General features: G+C 38.0%; 1 protein-coding gene across 3 annotated transcripts in view; it reads left to right on the top strand.

The window, feature by feature from the left end:
- The window catches only part of CCDC171 (coiled-coil domain containing 171), a gene marked incomplete at both ends in the record, with an annotated part of 355,055 nt that overhangs the window by 18,545 nt on the left and 320,351 nt on the right, over positions 1–16,159 (top strand). For 2 of the 3 annotated variants that reach the window (XM_079707043.1, XM_079707042.1), the window contains 3 exons: positions 6,751–6,925; positions 12,856–13,046; positions 15,482–15,613. In XM_079707043.1, coding sequence (XP_079563169.1) covers positions 6,751–6,925; positions 12,856–13,046; positions 15,482–15,613 — 498 coding nt within the window. The remainder of the gene's footprint in view (positions 1–6,750; positions 6,926–12,855; positions 13,047–15,481; positions 15,614–16,159) is intronic. The other variant, XM_079707044.1, reaches the window with a different exon arrangement.

Here is a 16,159-nt window from a genome sequence, read left to right as displayed (position 1 = left end):
TCTTTTTGTTATCTTGTGTATTTTATTTTATGCATGTAATTACATTATTTTGAAAAGGCTTTGCCAGATTGCCAAAGAGGGTCATGGAGTAAAAATGGTGAAAGACCTTTTAGAGGCTGAGACATGCTGTAGGAGGGCATCAGGGAAGACATGGAGGATGACACAGAGAGGAGGTTCTAAGACAACTGGTTGAGCATAAGACCTAAAAGAATGAAGACTTGTTTTGAAAAGGAGGGAGATACCATTTTGTTGCTGTTGCATGTTGTAGTGCATATGTTGAAGCTTAAATGAGAAAACAGCCTCATGGTTGTTTTTCACAGCTAGAGGATATGTTTTTCACAGCTCTGTGGGTAGCTCTGGAAATCAAATAAGGCCCAGTCAGGCTAAAAGAGGGACATTAATAGACGGAATTGGTTGTACAGGTGATGAAAGACCTAGGAATTCAAACAGGGAATGATGAGGCCACCTAGAGATTAGTTACATCAGGAAGCCACCATCACCTCTAGGCCAGAGGACCAATGGGAGGAGATGATGTTACCAGAGTCCAGAAGTTGGAGCTGTCTGGCGGGAGGGAGAACCATGGTAGGGGCTGTTCAGTCAGGTTGGGATGTTGGAATGAAGGATAGGCAGCTGGAACCTGAAAAGAGATGCAGCTACTGTCAGAGACACTGCCGGAAGTAGAGCCATTTAACAATGGAGCGTGGGAATTACAGTTCCTATGATATAATAGAGTAGAGCAAAAGAAGGGGGTTGAGAAATGGATCAAATGGACAAATGATTGACAGTCCACACTTTTTGCTCTTCAGCATTCATTATCACTCTTCTGCTCATGTGTAACTCCCATGCAATAATACCTTGTTCCTGCGTAATCTTGCAAGGCAACTCAAATATCCTCTATACAAAGATGCTCTCACCCACTCCACAATGGGAGACACAAAGGCTTATCAGTCCATTGTTTCTATCTCACAGATGATATGTATTCTCACCATCAGAATCTTATAATTTTGTGTCTCATGAATTAAATTGAGACCAGTAGTACCAACATTCTTCATATAATGCCAGAGATGAGGAGCAAACAAAAAAATCACTAATATATACATATAACAGATATGCAGAGCTGCTGCCGTTCTTATTCTCAGAACTGGTCCTAGGGTTATAAGCTGATATTTTTCACTTCACTTCTGTCACAACTGATTCCTTGTTCCCCTTACCCTCTGCCAGCATTTTCCTTGGTGGTGTGACCACATTTCATTCTTGAAAAGTTTGATTCCTTAATGGTGCCACCTCTATTGGATCTCTGTAGATATGGATATACTGAGAATCATACCATTGAATCCCCAGGTTTCCATGGTCTCCTCTGCCTCACTATCCCCTTGGTAATCAGGATCAGTCACCCCAGCCAGTCTTGGTATTCAGGACTCTGGTAACATCATCTTTCTTTGTCTCTTGTTTCACTGGCACAAGGAGCCCAAAACTAGCCTAGAGGTAGTCTCAGCTTCTGATATAATGGATTAAAAAAAATTCTTTTTACTGTGGTAAAAAATATATAACATTTACAATTTTAACCATTTTAAGTGTACAATTCAGTTATATTTATGTTCACAGCACTGTGCAACCATCACCGGTATCTATTTTCAAAAATGTTTATCATCCCAAACAGAAACTGTACCTGTTAAGCAATAACTCCCCCGTCCTCCTTCCCCCACCCCCACCCCACCCCTGATAACCTCTAATCTACTTTATATTTCTATGCATTTGCATATTCTAGATAGATACTTTATATAAGTGGCACCATAGAGTATTTGTCCTTTTGTGTTTGTTTTGTTTCATTTGGCATAATGTTTCCAGAGTTAATCCATGTTGCAGTATGTATCAAAGTGGATCATTTTTGTGTCACCTGGTGGAAGTATTCACCCTTTGTAAATTAAGATCTCTTCTAAAATATCAAAGCCCAATATTTTGGGTGTTTGCATGTTTGGGTGGGAGGGGGAAACCGGTGAGTGGGTTGGTAGATGGTAAGGTTATTAGAGGCTATGTTAATAGAGAGAGGCCACTTCCACTTCCATCCTTTATTTCCTGGATCTGTGTATGCGAGATATAGTAAATGCTAGTCTCCAGTTCAGAACTTGTACCTTGCGCATTGGGAAAGGCTCGGGGAAGTTTACAGTATGTACTTGTGGCAGTGCCTCAAGGAGTCAGGGAGTCTGGGAACTGATGGGAGGGTATGACTTCATATTTTAGAGACTTAAGTAAGGATTCTGCTCACCAAACTTGGAGTTTTTCTGTTTTTTTGTCAGTTTGGTTTTTTTGGTTTTTTGTTTTTGTTGTTGTTGTTTAGACCAAATAATGCTTTAGAATCGCTTCTCCAATATGGTGGCCATTAGCCACATGTGTCTTTTGAGCATTTGAAATGTGACTAGTCTGAATTAAGATGTGATATAAATACACACTGGATTTCAAAAACTTGATACAAAAAGGTGTAAAATATCTAAAAAAAGTGAAATAGCTCACTAATAATTTTTCATGTTGATTTTATGTTGAAATAAAGAATCTTGGATATACTGGGTTAAATAAAATGTTAAAATTAGTTTCACATATTTATTTTTACTTTTCAAAATATTGCTACTAGAAAATTTAAAATTACACAAAATTTAAAATTTCTTGGATTATATATCTACTGCACCGCACTTTAGAAGGCTGCCCATCTCTTTAATTCCTGGATACACAAGGATCAATTAGATACCACCACAAATACCTGGAGGTCAGATGCTATGATTACTGTTGTACTCCAGCCGTCCATTATAGGAACTGTGCTCACCTTGTCTCTACTGGTTAATTGCTACCACTTGGCCTTTGCTGCTCTGGAATTTCACCATTTTGTTTGAGGTTGGCGAGTCCATCTCAATTGTGACATATCCCACCATTATCTTTACCGTCTACTATTATCTCTGGTATATAGAAGTTAGCCGCTAGAGCTTTCTAAGGGTGCTTTTGCTGGCCAGTGTATTATAGAGCACTTTAATTAGGAAAACAATGTCCTTTGGGCCCTCAAAGAGGATGCAGTTGGCGAAAGGGGAGGTTTTGGTTTGCTCATAAAAAAAAGCATTCCCAGGCTTCCCTGGTGGCGCAGTGGTTGAGGGTCCACCTGCCGATGCAGGGGACATGGGTTCGTGCCCCGGTCTGGGAGGATCCCACATGCCACGGAGCGGCTGGGCCCGTGAGCCATGGCTGCTGAGCCTGCACGTCTGGAGCCTGTGCTCCGCAGCCGGGGAGGCCACAACAGTGAGAGGCCCACATACCGCAAAAAAAAAAAAAGCACTCCCATCTTCTTTTATTTTATTTTATTTTTTAAATATTTATTTATTTATTTGGCTGCACCGGGTCTTAATTGCGGCACACGGGATCTTCATTGCCGCGTGGGGGATCTTCGTTGCGGCATGCGAGATCTTTTTTTAAAAAATTAATTAATTAATTAATTTTAATTTTTGGCTGTGTTGGGTCTTCATTGCTGTGCGCGGGCTTTCGCTAGTTGTGGTGAGTGGGGGCTACTCTTCGTTGCGATGCGTGGGCTTCTCATTGTCGTGGCTTCTCTTGCTGCGGAGCCAGGCTCTAGGCACGCAGGCTTCAGTAGTTGTGGCACGTGGGCTCAGTAGTTGTGGCTCATGGGCTCTAGATCTCAGGCTCAGTAGTTGTGGCTCACGGGCTTAGTTGCTCTGCGGCATGTGGGATCTTCCTGGGCCAGGGCTCGAACCTGTGTCCCCTGCATTGGCAGGCGGATTCTTAACCACTGCGCCACCAGGGAAACCCCCATGCGGGATCTTTAGTTGCAGCATGTGGGCTCTTTTAGTTGCAGCATGTGGGATCTAGTTCCCTGACCAGGGATCGAACCCAGGCCCCTTGCATTGGGAGTGTAGAGTCTTAGCCACCGGACCACCAGGGAAGCCGCCACTCCCATCTTCTTAAGTCTGCATATTATATCAGGAAAGTACTGGCATTTTGACTTTATTAAGTGATGCAGGCTGATGTTGAATTCAATTTACAGTCACCCATTCCAAGCAAATTGTTACAGCTAGCTTATTAAATCCAAATCAAGCCTATATTTGTTCTGCGGGTTCCTTCTATTACAAGATTAGCAAGATTTTGCAGTCCTTTTGCTATAGAAGCTATCTTCTCCCAGAGAAGACTGCATTTCTCCCCCTGTGGCTTACTGAGGTCTGGGTCTATCGATGGCGACAAAGAGATGAAAGTGGGTCTTGCAAATCCTGTTGCAAGACAGCTATTTCAGTTATGGTCCTCACTAAGTCTTTAAGCAAGGGAAGGTCAAGTAGCTCAGACAGGGAGAAGAGGCTGCTGTTGTTGGGAGAAGGGGTGTTTAGAGGAGATTGGAAGTGTACAGTTTTCAGGATTGTCTAATTCCAAAAGTCCTCATCCATCTCCTTCCTTTCTACCTAATGCCCAGCTGATATATACCATCTTAACGTTAGAAACTTGTTGAGGCTCTTTATTCAACTTGTATTTTAATTCTGCATTCCCCATAATTAGATTTTCCATCTGGTCTTTAGCCTTGTCTGCCATGGGGCTATGAGAAATAAGAGATTCTTTAAAGTCAACATAGAAACTCTCTGGCTTTCTGACTGTCTTGAGCTGAGATTCTAGAGCCCTGGGATTACCTTTTCATTTTTGTAAATTCTCTAGCATAGTTAGATTTAGCCTTCCCATGCCATGGGTCTTGTAGTAAACAAAACTGCCATGTTGGTCAAGTGCAGTTGCTACTTCATTTCCCAAAGGCTTGAACTCAGCTGGCACTTTATTTTAAACAATTGCACATGATAATTTAAATACTTGTGATCCCACTGGAGGCCATGGCTCACTGCAAAAGTATCTCATTTCTACCTGCAAAAAGGTCTTCATTGTATTTATGCTCATATAGGTTTACCACAAAATATCAGAAACCCATCTTGAGGCTATTTCTGATACCAAGAGTAATATCATTTGGTGTCCAAATGGAATTGATTACACAAGTACCAGAAGAGGTAAAAAGACAAATAGGGGATGTTAAGGCAACCCAGAGGGTAACAACATTAGGAAGTTGCTTCCATTTTCAAGGTTGAAAAAAGCTAGCTATCCCGAAGGATTTGCAGCCACAGGGAAGACAGATGCTGCTCAGGGTAGATCTAGAGAGGGACAAATACCCTGGCTTCTCCTTTCCTGTCCTCACATATGCCACAAGTGCCTCTCATTGATCCAAACTCCCAAGAAGCCAGTGGGCAAGGAAGTCTGGCACATGTAGTTCCTAGAATATGGAGTAGAGCTGGAGAAGGATGGGTGTATGTGTGTCTGAGGACAAACAGGTAAATGACTGGCACAACTGGGAGTGCCCAAATAACAACTTTATTCCTGGGCAGGGAGGGATGGCGTGATTCTGAAATAAATGGAGTTATCTTGTAGATGTAATAAAGGTTTTGTGTTTTTTTCCACTAACTTATTAAAAGATATTTGTAAATTCTTATTTTGTGAGTATAAGTGTGCTGAAGACATTTACTTTTCTAACATTTATAAAAATGGAAATTTTTTTTATATGTTAAAAAGAGTGTAACTCCCGCTGCACTCTACATATTAACTGCTATTTATGGTAATTTCTGATGTTGCCCTTTAGAAATCCTTTTTGTCTTTTCTTACTTGGTAATTGGACCATCTATTTCTAGCCTGATATAGTAGCTTGATGCTTTCCCATTTGATACCTTCCTAGGATTCTCTCTCATCCATCATTTCTTTCTCTCCTTCCAGCAAGAAGTAATTTTGCTTTTCTTTGAACTATCATAACATTTTTACCTCTTTTGTAAAACTAATCCCTATGACTTTCTATAGCGTTTCATTACTTGAGATCAGGGGCTCTATAATGTTTGTTTTTATATCTTTCACTGTACTTGACATGTAGCAAGTATTTAATATCATTTAATGAATCATTGATTAGATCATAGAATTTCAGAGAGGGAAGGGACTTTATAAATCATCTGGTTCTAACTCTCTGACCTGTCTCCTGTCACACTACTTCATGGAAGGATATTAGATAAATTAAATCTAGTTATTAACTATCTAGTTATCTAAATAGTAGATAAATTAGATATTTGTTCATTAAAATCCCTGTAAAACAGGCACTTTTATTACTTTATGCTCTATGAGTAATGTCATAATCCAGAGAAATAATATAGACAATATTTACTAAATTATGATACTATTTGCTGCTTTTTTAAAGGCATTTTATTTTATTTTTATTTATTTTTTTGGCTGCACTGTGCAGCATGTGGGACCTTAGCTCCATGACCAGGGTTCGAACCTGTGTCCCCTGCATCGGCAGGCAGACCCTCAACCACTGCGCCACCAGGGAAGCCCGAGAAGGAATTTTTAAGTTCTTACTATATGTCATGCATTTTTTTTCACTTCTTAGGTATGACTTTTTCTGATTAAAACCTGTGATTTCTCTTTACTTTTAATAAGAAGTGCATATAAGAATTAAATTTTTTTTTCTCTAGTGGATTCTCTAAAATAAGAAAATTAATGAATGTTATTTGGTGAGTAAGGCTAGTGCTTCTTTTCCAGTCTTTTAGAAAGTATAGATGTGTAAATTCTTGTCTTATAAATATTATAGAAACAAATTTCTCTAAGAAATTTAAGTGTTTGGGTGCATGATCTCATAATCTTGGAGACATATTTTTATATTGGTTCATGATATCAGAAGTCTGTTTTTAGCTGGCAAGCTACGAGAGCCAGATTGCCAAGCTACGATCTGAGGTTGAAAAAGGAGAGGCATTGCGACAAAGTCTGGAATATGACCTGGCTGTTGCTAGAAAGGAAGCTGGACTCAGAAGGCGGGCTGCTGAAGAAAGATTAGCTGAGGCACATAGGATCCAAGAAAAACTCTGTGGTAAAACTATTTCTATTTCTTTCCATGTTTAGGGTTGTAACGTCATTGTATATCATTGCTCCCTGTTGTGTATGCATTCCATATAGGATCAGAGGTAGGGTTTTGCTTTCTTTGACTGGCCTTTGATGGACAGACTTTGCTGTGTGTGTATATCTTCTGGCAATTATGTGAACATTCATTTACTTTACCTTACATTATTTTTTTTGTACAAGTATAGAAAAATGGGTTCAAAATTCTGTTAATCACTTTTTAGAGCACTTGTTCCATGAATAATCAGCAGAATCACATAGAGATTTAAAAAAATTTCATAGACCTCCTATCACATGTAATCTGAAACAGAATCTCTAGCTTGAGAAAATCTGTATGTTCAAGAAGCACTGCAGGTGATTTGTTGATTAGCTAGGTTTATATATAATATATATAAAGAAGTGTGCCTAGATAAGTGTATGACTTATAACCAGCACCTGGGTCATGAAATGGAAAATTACCAGAAGTCCTCCACATAGTTAACTGCTATCCTGATTTTTAATAGCAATAATTAACGTTGCCTCTTTTTTGTACTTTATATGAAAGGAATCATATAGTATGTACTCTTTTGTATCTGGCTTCTTTTCTTCAACATTGTGCTTGTGAGTTAATTCCTATTGTCATATGAACTTCATATTGTTGTTTAGTATTATATAGTGTGAACACACCACACTTATATTCATCCATTTCTATTGGTAGTGGGTAGTGTCTGGTTTTTGTTTATTAAGAATAATGTTGACCTGAACATTCTTTTTTTTTTTTTTTTTTTTTTTTTTTTGCGGTACACGGGCCTCTCACTGTTGTGGCCTCTCCCATTGCGGAGCACAGGCTCCGGACGCGCAGGCTCAGCGGCCATGCCTCACGGGCCCAGCCGCTCTGCGGCATGTGGGATCTTCCCAGACCGGGGCACAAACCCGTGTCCCCTGCATCGGCAGGCGGACTCTCAACCACTGCGCCACCAGGGAAGCCCGCCCTGAACATTCTTATACTCAGCAGGTTTTAATGAAGAGAACACTGAACGTGAATTCTGAAGATTTAGATTTAGGTCCTGATTCTGCCACTTACTGATACTCGAACCTAGGTTGTTTTAAGGATGAAATGAGAAAATAAAAGTGCTTTGTTAACTGCATGGGGCCAAGTGAATGTCAAGTTATAATATTATAAAGGTTATGATCCCTAGTCTTGGCCTGGCCATTGGTCAAAAATACTTTTGATTACCTTTGGCATTTAATTACTAAACTACTATCTGGAACTTAGGATTATAAGACTTGAAAGGCACTAGATGTACAAGTTAATGACTTTTATTTAATTATGAGGAAGTTGAAGTCCAGGGAAGATGGGAAGTTACTTGCCCAAAGTCAAATGATTTCAAGACACTTTACAGAGGAAGATAGAAGAATGGCCATTGATCACATGAAAAATGCTTACCCTCATTTGTTATCAGAGAAATGCAAACTAAAACCACAGTGACTGTCACTGATACCCATCCGATGGCTCTCATTGAAACGACTGTCAATACCAAATGTTAGTTAGGATGTAGAGGAACTGGAACTCTTATACTTTGTTAATGAGAAAGTGAAATGGTACAACTACTTTGGAAAAAAACTTGGCAATTTCTTTTAAAATAAGCATATATTTATCCAGTGACCCAGAAGTTTCACTCTTTGGTAGTTTCTCTGAGAAACATTTGTCCACAAAAGACTTGTATAAGAATTTCATAGCAGCTCTATTCATGGCAGCCGCAAATTGGAGAAAAACCCCAAATATCCATTGACGGAAGAATGAAGAAACAATTTAAACATATATTTATCCAGTGACCCAGAAGTTTCACTCTTTGGTAGTTTCTCTGAGAAACATTTGTCCACAAAAGACTTGTATAAGAATTTCATAGCAGCTCTATTCATGGCAGCCGCAAATTGGAGAAAAACCCCAAATATCCATTGACAGAAGAATGAAGAAACAATTTTTTTTTTTTTTGAAGATGTTGGGGGTAGGAGTTTATTAATTTATTTATTTTTGCTGTGTTGGGTCTTCGTTTCTGTGCGAGGGCTTTCTCTCTAGCTGTGGCAAGCGGGGGCCACTCTTCATCGCAGTGCGTGGGCCTTTCACTATCGCGGCCTCTCGTTGCGGAGCACAGGCTCCAGACGCGCAGGCTCAGTAGTTGTGGCTCACGGGCCTAGTTGCTCCGCGGCATGTGGGATCCTCCCAGCCCAGGGCTCGAACCCGTGTCCCCTGCATTAGCAGGCAGATTCTCAACCACTGTGCCACCAGGGAAGCCCAAGAAACAATTTTTGTATATTCATTCAATGAAATATTACTAAGCAATAAAAATGAACCAACTACTGATACATTCAGTAACATGAGTGAATCTCAAAAACATTATGCTGAGTGAAACTTTACACAGAAGAGGACTTCCTGTATGATTCCATTATATGAAATTCTAGGACAGAAAAAACTAGTCGTTGGTGAAAAAAAAATCAGAACAGCGGTTACCTCTAGGATGGGTTGGCAGTGAGGACTAACTAGGAAAAGTAGGGGGAAACTTTTCCGATTGAAGGAAATTTTCTGTATTTTGATAGGGATTTTGATTACATGAGTGTATGCATTTGTCAAGTCTCTTTGAATGGAGCACTTAAGATTTGTCCATTTCACTATATGTAAATTTTACCTGCAAAAAAAATTGAATTCTATATTATTGATATGAATGCTTAATTATTCAGCAGTGAAATGTACTTTTCTTTGCAACTTGTTTTGAAATGCATAAAAGAGTATGGTCTGATGGATGAAAAAAATGAGTGGATGCATGGATAGATGGATGAATGTGTGGTAAAGAAAATACATATGGGAAAATGTTAACAATCATAGAGTCTAGTCTGAGGTTTACAGGTGTTCATTTTACAATACTTTAAACTTTATATGTATGATAAAATATTGAGGGTAGAATAAAAAACAACCTGATGGAGTTACGGGATATTAAAAGAGATAATCTCATAATGATTGAGAGAGGAGACAAGATAAGAGAGAAAATTTTGGAAGCTGGAAAATGAATGGATGAGGGATAACTGACTTAGCAGACCTGAGACATCAGAATCCTAAGCCAGGGGTTGGGAAAGCTGGCACACAACTTGTTAGGTAATCAAAGGCTTATGAACTGGAAGCACCAGCTACCTTTGGAATTAGGAATTGGAATAGCAGAAGTAAAATAAAGAGGGTTAGATGAAATCTGTTTGCTCTAGAGGCACTTAGGTTCTTAGATCCCCTTCCCAAGACTATGATATTCTGGGATTGCTCCCACTTCCTAGTGTAATTCGGGGGACTTAATATCTGGAGCTGATAAAATACAGGGTATCCAGACTGGCAAAAACAGGAAGATAACATACTCAATGTTAAATATTGAGGAACTATTCCTTTCAGCTTCCTTTTTTCTATTGACTTTCCCAAAAGCTAGCACTGAGATATCTATACTTCATGTGGGAGCTTGGAAAACTCTTCCATGGGTCATCTGACCAAGCCAAGAGGAAAAACCTAATGATGCTGATGTTGGGGATTTCCTAATAAATGGCCTACTTTGATCAGACCACAGTTATCAAGTTTCATCCTGAAGCTCAGAATCTAGGTAGTGGTTATGTGGATGTATAAAAGGTATGTCACCCTTATAGTTACACTTAATTGGGAGCAGGCAGCCAAGAGTTAGCAGATACTTGTGGAAAGCCTCTAAAATGGAAAGAAAAAAATAATTTGGAAGAATCAGAAACTCTGCAAGGAGAAGATTTAACAAATAAGCATTATTAATATCCTCAGAGCTGAAAAAGAATATATTCCATCCATGATGCAAGAACCAGGTGGTATATAAAAAAGAAAGCTCTTAGAAATTAAAAATGTGAAATCAGGTGCTCGCTTTGGCAGCACATATACTAAAATTGGAACAATATAGAGAAGATTAGCATGGCCCCTGCGCAAGTATGATACGCAAATTCGTGAAGTGTTCCATATTTTTGGAAACAACCTAAGTGTCCATCATCGGATGAATGGATAAAGAAGATGTGGCACATATATACAATGGAATATTACTCAGCCATAAAAAGAAACGAAATTGAGTTATTTGTAATGAGGTGGATGGACCTAGAGTCTGTCATACAGAGTGAAGTAAGTCAGAAAGAGAAAGACAAATACCGTATGCTAACACATATATATGGAATTTAAGAAAAAAAAATGTCATGAAGAACCTAGGGGTAAGACAGGAATAAAGACACAGACCTACTAGAGAATGGACTTGAGGATATGGGGAGGGGGAAGGGTAAGCTGTGACAAAGTGAGAGAGTGGCATGGACATATATACACTACCAAACGTAAAATAGATAGCTAGTGGGAAGCAGCCGCATAGCACAGGGAGATCAGCTCGGTGCTTTGTGACCACCTAGAGGGGTGGGATAGGGAGGGTGGGAGGGAGGGAGATGCAAGAGGGAAGAGAGATGGGAACATATGTATATGTATAACTGATTCACTTTGTTATAAAGCAGAAACTAACCATTGTAAAGCAATTATATTCCAATAAAGATATAAAAAATGTGAAATCAGAAATGAAAAATATCAGTAGAAGCATTGGAAGATAAAGATGGAAGAAATATCCCAAAATTAGGGTAAAAAAGGCAAAGGTGGAAAAATAGGAGAGAAAAGGCAAGAAACTTTGAGGCCCAATCTGAATAATAGGTAATATTGAAAGAAAGAGATAAGAGAGAAAACAGAGAGGGATAAATGATCAATGAAATTACTTAAAAAAAAGTCTCAGAGCTGAAGGATGTGAGTTGCCAGATTGAAAGAGTCCACAGAATATTCACCATAGTGGAAAAAAATAGACCCATGTGAAGGCATAGTATTATGAAACTCCAGAAAAATAGAGACCAAAGAAAGATCCTAAAGCTTTCAAAGAGAAAAGAAAAGGAAAGGAAAGAAAAATAGGCCAGATGCAAAGGAACAGGAATCAAAATGGCCTCAAACTTTTTACCTGCAATACAGGATACTAAACCATAAAATAATGTCTTGTAGAGAGAGTAACTTGATGGGAGGGAGACTTTTTGTACCTTTGATAATAACTTTTATAGTTTGAACATATGATCCATTCAAAACACAAATATAATTTAAAAATAATACTACTAACTGGATTTTTTTTTTTTGGTTTGTTTAACAAGTATGTTTGTACATATTTCCTCATTTTTATCTTTACAACAACTTTATTCCCACTGAGGCTTATAGAGTCAGGGAGGTTTAATCAGGTGGTAGGTGATGGAGCCAGACCTGGAAGCCTTTCATCACTTCTTTCTAGGTGTTGAGGCAGAACAGCAGCCATAATGAGTTGGGAAGTGATGGTTATTGTTGAGGTAATACTAGGATGAGAGGTGAATCGAGCCTAACTTTGGGGGAGTAAAGAGCTATAGTTCTGGGGTTTCCAACCTCAATTTTGTGACAGTATCAAGTGTAAGATATGCCACAACTAACTTGTTGCCAAGTCAAAAATCAAAATTTGTAATCTATCAAGTCTTTTGAAAAAGTAGCCCTATTATATGTCACAGTTAAAAAATTTTTTGATTTATTTTCTTGAATAAGAGAAAAAGCATTTGAGTTGCAGCTGGTGCATCTAAACTTGGGCGTGCCTCTAGGAATATGTCATAACCATTTCACAGCAAAATCACCTCTGTCTGGAGGGGAAGAAGAGATTGAGAAATTGTAGAATAGATTGGTTTTGGGACAGGAACTTTTCAAGAGTTCACTGGTATGAAGTGGTTAAATGTTTTGTCTTAATATCATGCTGTAAATGAAATCAGCTCCAAAGCCTAGTTTCTGAACTCGTACGGTTTTAATTTATGGTTGTAAATGTACCTATTATTCTTTTATATTTTTAATAGCTCAGAATGCAGAACTTCAGGGAAAGGCAAGTGGGATGGAGAAAGCATTTCAGACTTCCCAGCAGAAATGGAAAGAAGAATGCAGAAGATTTGAATGTGATTTGGAGGAAAGAGACAATATAATTCAAAACTGCGATCAAAAATATGATTTAGTTATGAAAGAAAAAAGCAGACTAGAGAAAACTGTACAGGTAAAATATTTTATGAAGGAATTTTTCTATATTTAATATTCATTATATGTATTATACATTATTTGAAGTTATTTTTGGAAAGGAAAATACCAGAAAGCAAGAAAATCTAATTTCTTCCCCACCCCCCCATAACTCCCTTCCTTTCTCCCTCTCTTCTTTCCTTTTTAGGGGCATTTTTGCAGGTCTATTTTTTATATGCTTTAGCAATATATTAATATATATATTGTTTCTTTTGTGAAAAACAGTTTGAGATCTCTGATAAAAAAAAAAAAAAGCTCACTTATATGTGCATACTGTAAGAAGATAAGAACCCACAACCCTTTTGGTCCAGCAACATGAAAATTTGTAATTTTAGAAATGTGGGCCCCAGATTTTGACCTGAATATGCAATAAATATAGAAAAATTTTTATGTATCTGATGTAATCTTCATTATCTGTGTAGGGTACATTCTATATAGGCACGGTATATAAATATTTGATGACCTTTTATTGAAATTATTGTGAGCTATTTATTCTCCCATTTTTTGTTCCTTTTTAGTCTCTAAAGTAAAAGTATGGTTTAATGTTGAAGTTGCCACCCACTTAAAAGATAGATTTTGAATTGTCTGTATTTGCCATTTTTTGGAAGTACCAATTTAAATTTAAAAATATGTGATAGGGCTTCCCTGGTGGCACAATGGTCAAGAATCCGCCTGCCAATGCAGGGGACACAGGTTCGAGCCCTGGTCCAGGAAGATCCCACATGCTGCGGAGCAACTAAGCCCGTGCGCCACAACTACTGAGACTGTGCTCTAGAGCCCGTGAGCCACAACTACTGAAGCCCGTGCACCTAGAGCCCGTGCTCCACAATAAGAGAAGCCACCGCAGTGAGAAGCCCGTGCACCACAACGAAGAGTAGCCCCCGCTCGCTGCAACTAGAGAGAGCCCGTGTGCAGCAACAAAGACCCAACTCAGCCAAAAACAAACAAACAAATAAATAAATTTATTTTAAAAATTACATGATAAAAATGCTCTACATGTACCACTGGTGTAAATGGCTTTTCAGAATATTGGAAATAAATCTTCACTAAAAATAATTTTACAAAAGCATTTGTTAAATGTAAAAGTTTCAGCACAAAGGTTCCCTGACATTGTCAGCATATCTTCTTTTGATTTCCTGCATGTCAACAGTCACAGTTTTCTCTTCTCTTTATCGTAATATTCCTAGACCCTGGAACAGTGCCTGGCATATACAAGGGCTCCACTAGTATTTGAATGGGGGGAGTTTAGGTGGCACCTGGAACTACAAGTCCCTGAACTGCTTTGTATAAACTTCTCCACATGAAATGTCTAGAGCTATGGGGAAAGAGGGTAATGGTGGCAGCATTCCTTATAGTCAATCAGCCTGCATCTCAAGATCTCTTATAGATCTTGATGTGATCTTGATCACCTATTTGGTAGGAGAACGTTGCTTTGATTTTATACAATTGGCTTTGAACTAATCTGCACAGAGACCTTTGGGGGTGAAGAGGAGTCACTGTTTTGCCCTAAGGGGAAAAAGCCTCAAGGCTCCTCCTGTTGGCTTTCCATTAGTGAAAGTTGGGAGGGCAGTCTTTATTATGCAGAACCACGCTACAGTTTATAAGGACACAGGAGGCTTTCCCTCTGTCTCATGTAAACCACAGAATCTTTCTCCTTGTGTTAATGCAGACTTAGTTTAAAACCCTATAGTTTAGAAAATTGGGCTTCTTGGGAAACCTGCATTTTATACTTCTAAGATTTTGAACCAGATTAGATCTTATAAATGTAGTACAACTGGGAAAACCCCAGAAGAAAAACCTCTTGCAAATATTGTTTATCTGTAGAACTAGAAATTAGTTAATAGTCTAAACCTAAAAACAATTTTTTTGACTTTTCAAATTTTTAACATTCTAGAGTTTCCCTATACTGATTTGTTGCACAAAACTCCTCCTTCTCCCCTTTGGTAAATACAGTGTTCTTTGTCAGATTTATATATAAATTATCAGGGATAATCCAAATAGTCTTTCTATAGCTAATTAGAGCTTTCCATATTATCTCCTTTACATATAGATTACATATTTGCCAAACAATCTACTTTGTTTTGTCTCTATCATATGATGCATTTTGTTCAATCCCCTGCAGTTAAATTTTTGGGAAAAATTGGGTTAAATATCTATATCTATTTATATCTATCTATATCTATATCTATATATATATGAAATGTTGCTTAAATGGGTAACCATAGCTTCTTATTCACATATACTTTCTGATGATCAAAATATAATTCTATTAATTAATGATTTGAACATAAATCATAATGAGTTTTAACAGTCTGTATAGGTAAGGAGAGCCCTTTGTATATTTAAATTGTGGATGAAGGAAGAAAGATAACTTTTATTGATCTAATACTAAAACAAGATTTTATTCACGTAAAGGAAGCGTTGGAAAAACATCAGCAGGAGAAGAATGAGATGGAGTCCCATATCAGGGAGACAGCATTGGAGGAGTTTAGATTACAAGCAGAACAATGGGAAGCAGAAAGAAGAGAGTTACAACTTATAGTACAGGTATTTTAAAAAAAATAATAAATATGTTTTTAATGCTTATGAAATTAAAAATTACATTAGTGTGATAATTGACTCGCTTACTCAAGGAAAAAATAATTCCTAGTCTTTGCTCTCTGGAAGGCCGTGTTTCATTTGTAGTTACATGACAATATGGGCAACTGTTTCCAAAAGATACTATTAGAATTAGAGTTGGGTGACTTCTACTGCATAAATTATTTGATTTTTAAAAGACACATACACATTTGGCATTTAGTGTTCCAATTTAAAATATGAGACTGTTAGTCTTTAACAACATAAAGAAATAGAATAATCAGATTTTGGATATTAGAGGATGCTTATAAATCATATAATATAGTGATTTTTTTTGGAACTCTTTTTAAGAAGTGCAAATTCTTAATCATGCTCTTTTAACCTCTTCCCCGCAAAATCACAGAATCCCCCAGGCTTCGAGTAGTCCAATTTGAAAATCACTGATTATATCTAATCCCCATTATAGATGAGCAGATGGCAATTTGTGATTTACTCACATCATATACTGAGTGATTA

The sequence above is a fragment of the Hyperoodon ampullatus genome (assembly GCF_949752795.1).
Source record: "Hyperoodon ampullatus genome assembly, chromosome: 6".
NCBI classification, from domain to species: Eukaryota; Metazoa; Chordata; class Mammalia; order Artiodactyla; family Ziphiidae; genus Hyperoodon; species Hyperoodon ampullatus.
Note: the sequence above shows the minus strand (reverse complement) of the source record. Positions and strands in the feature narration are given on the sequence as shown.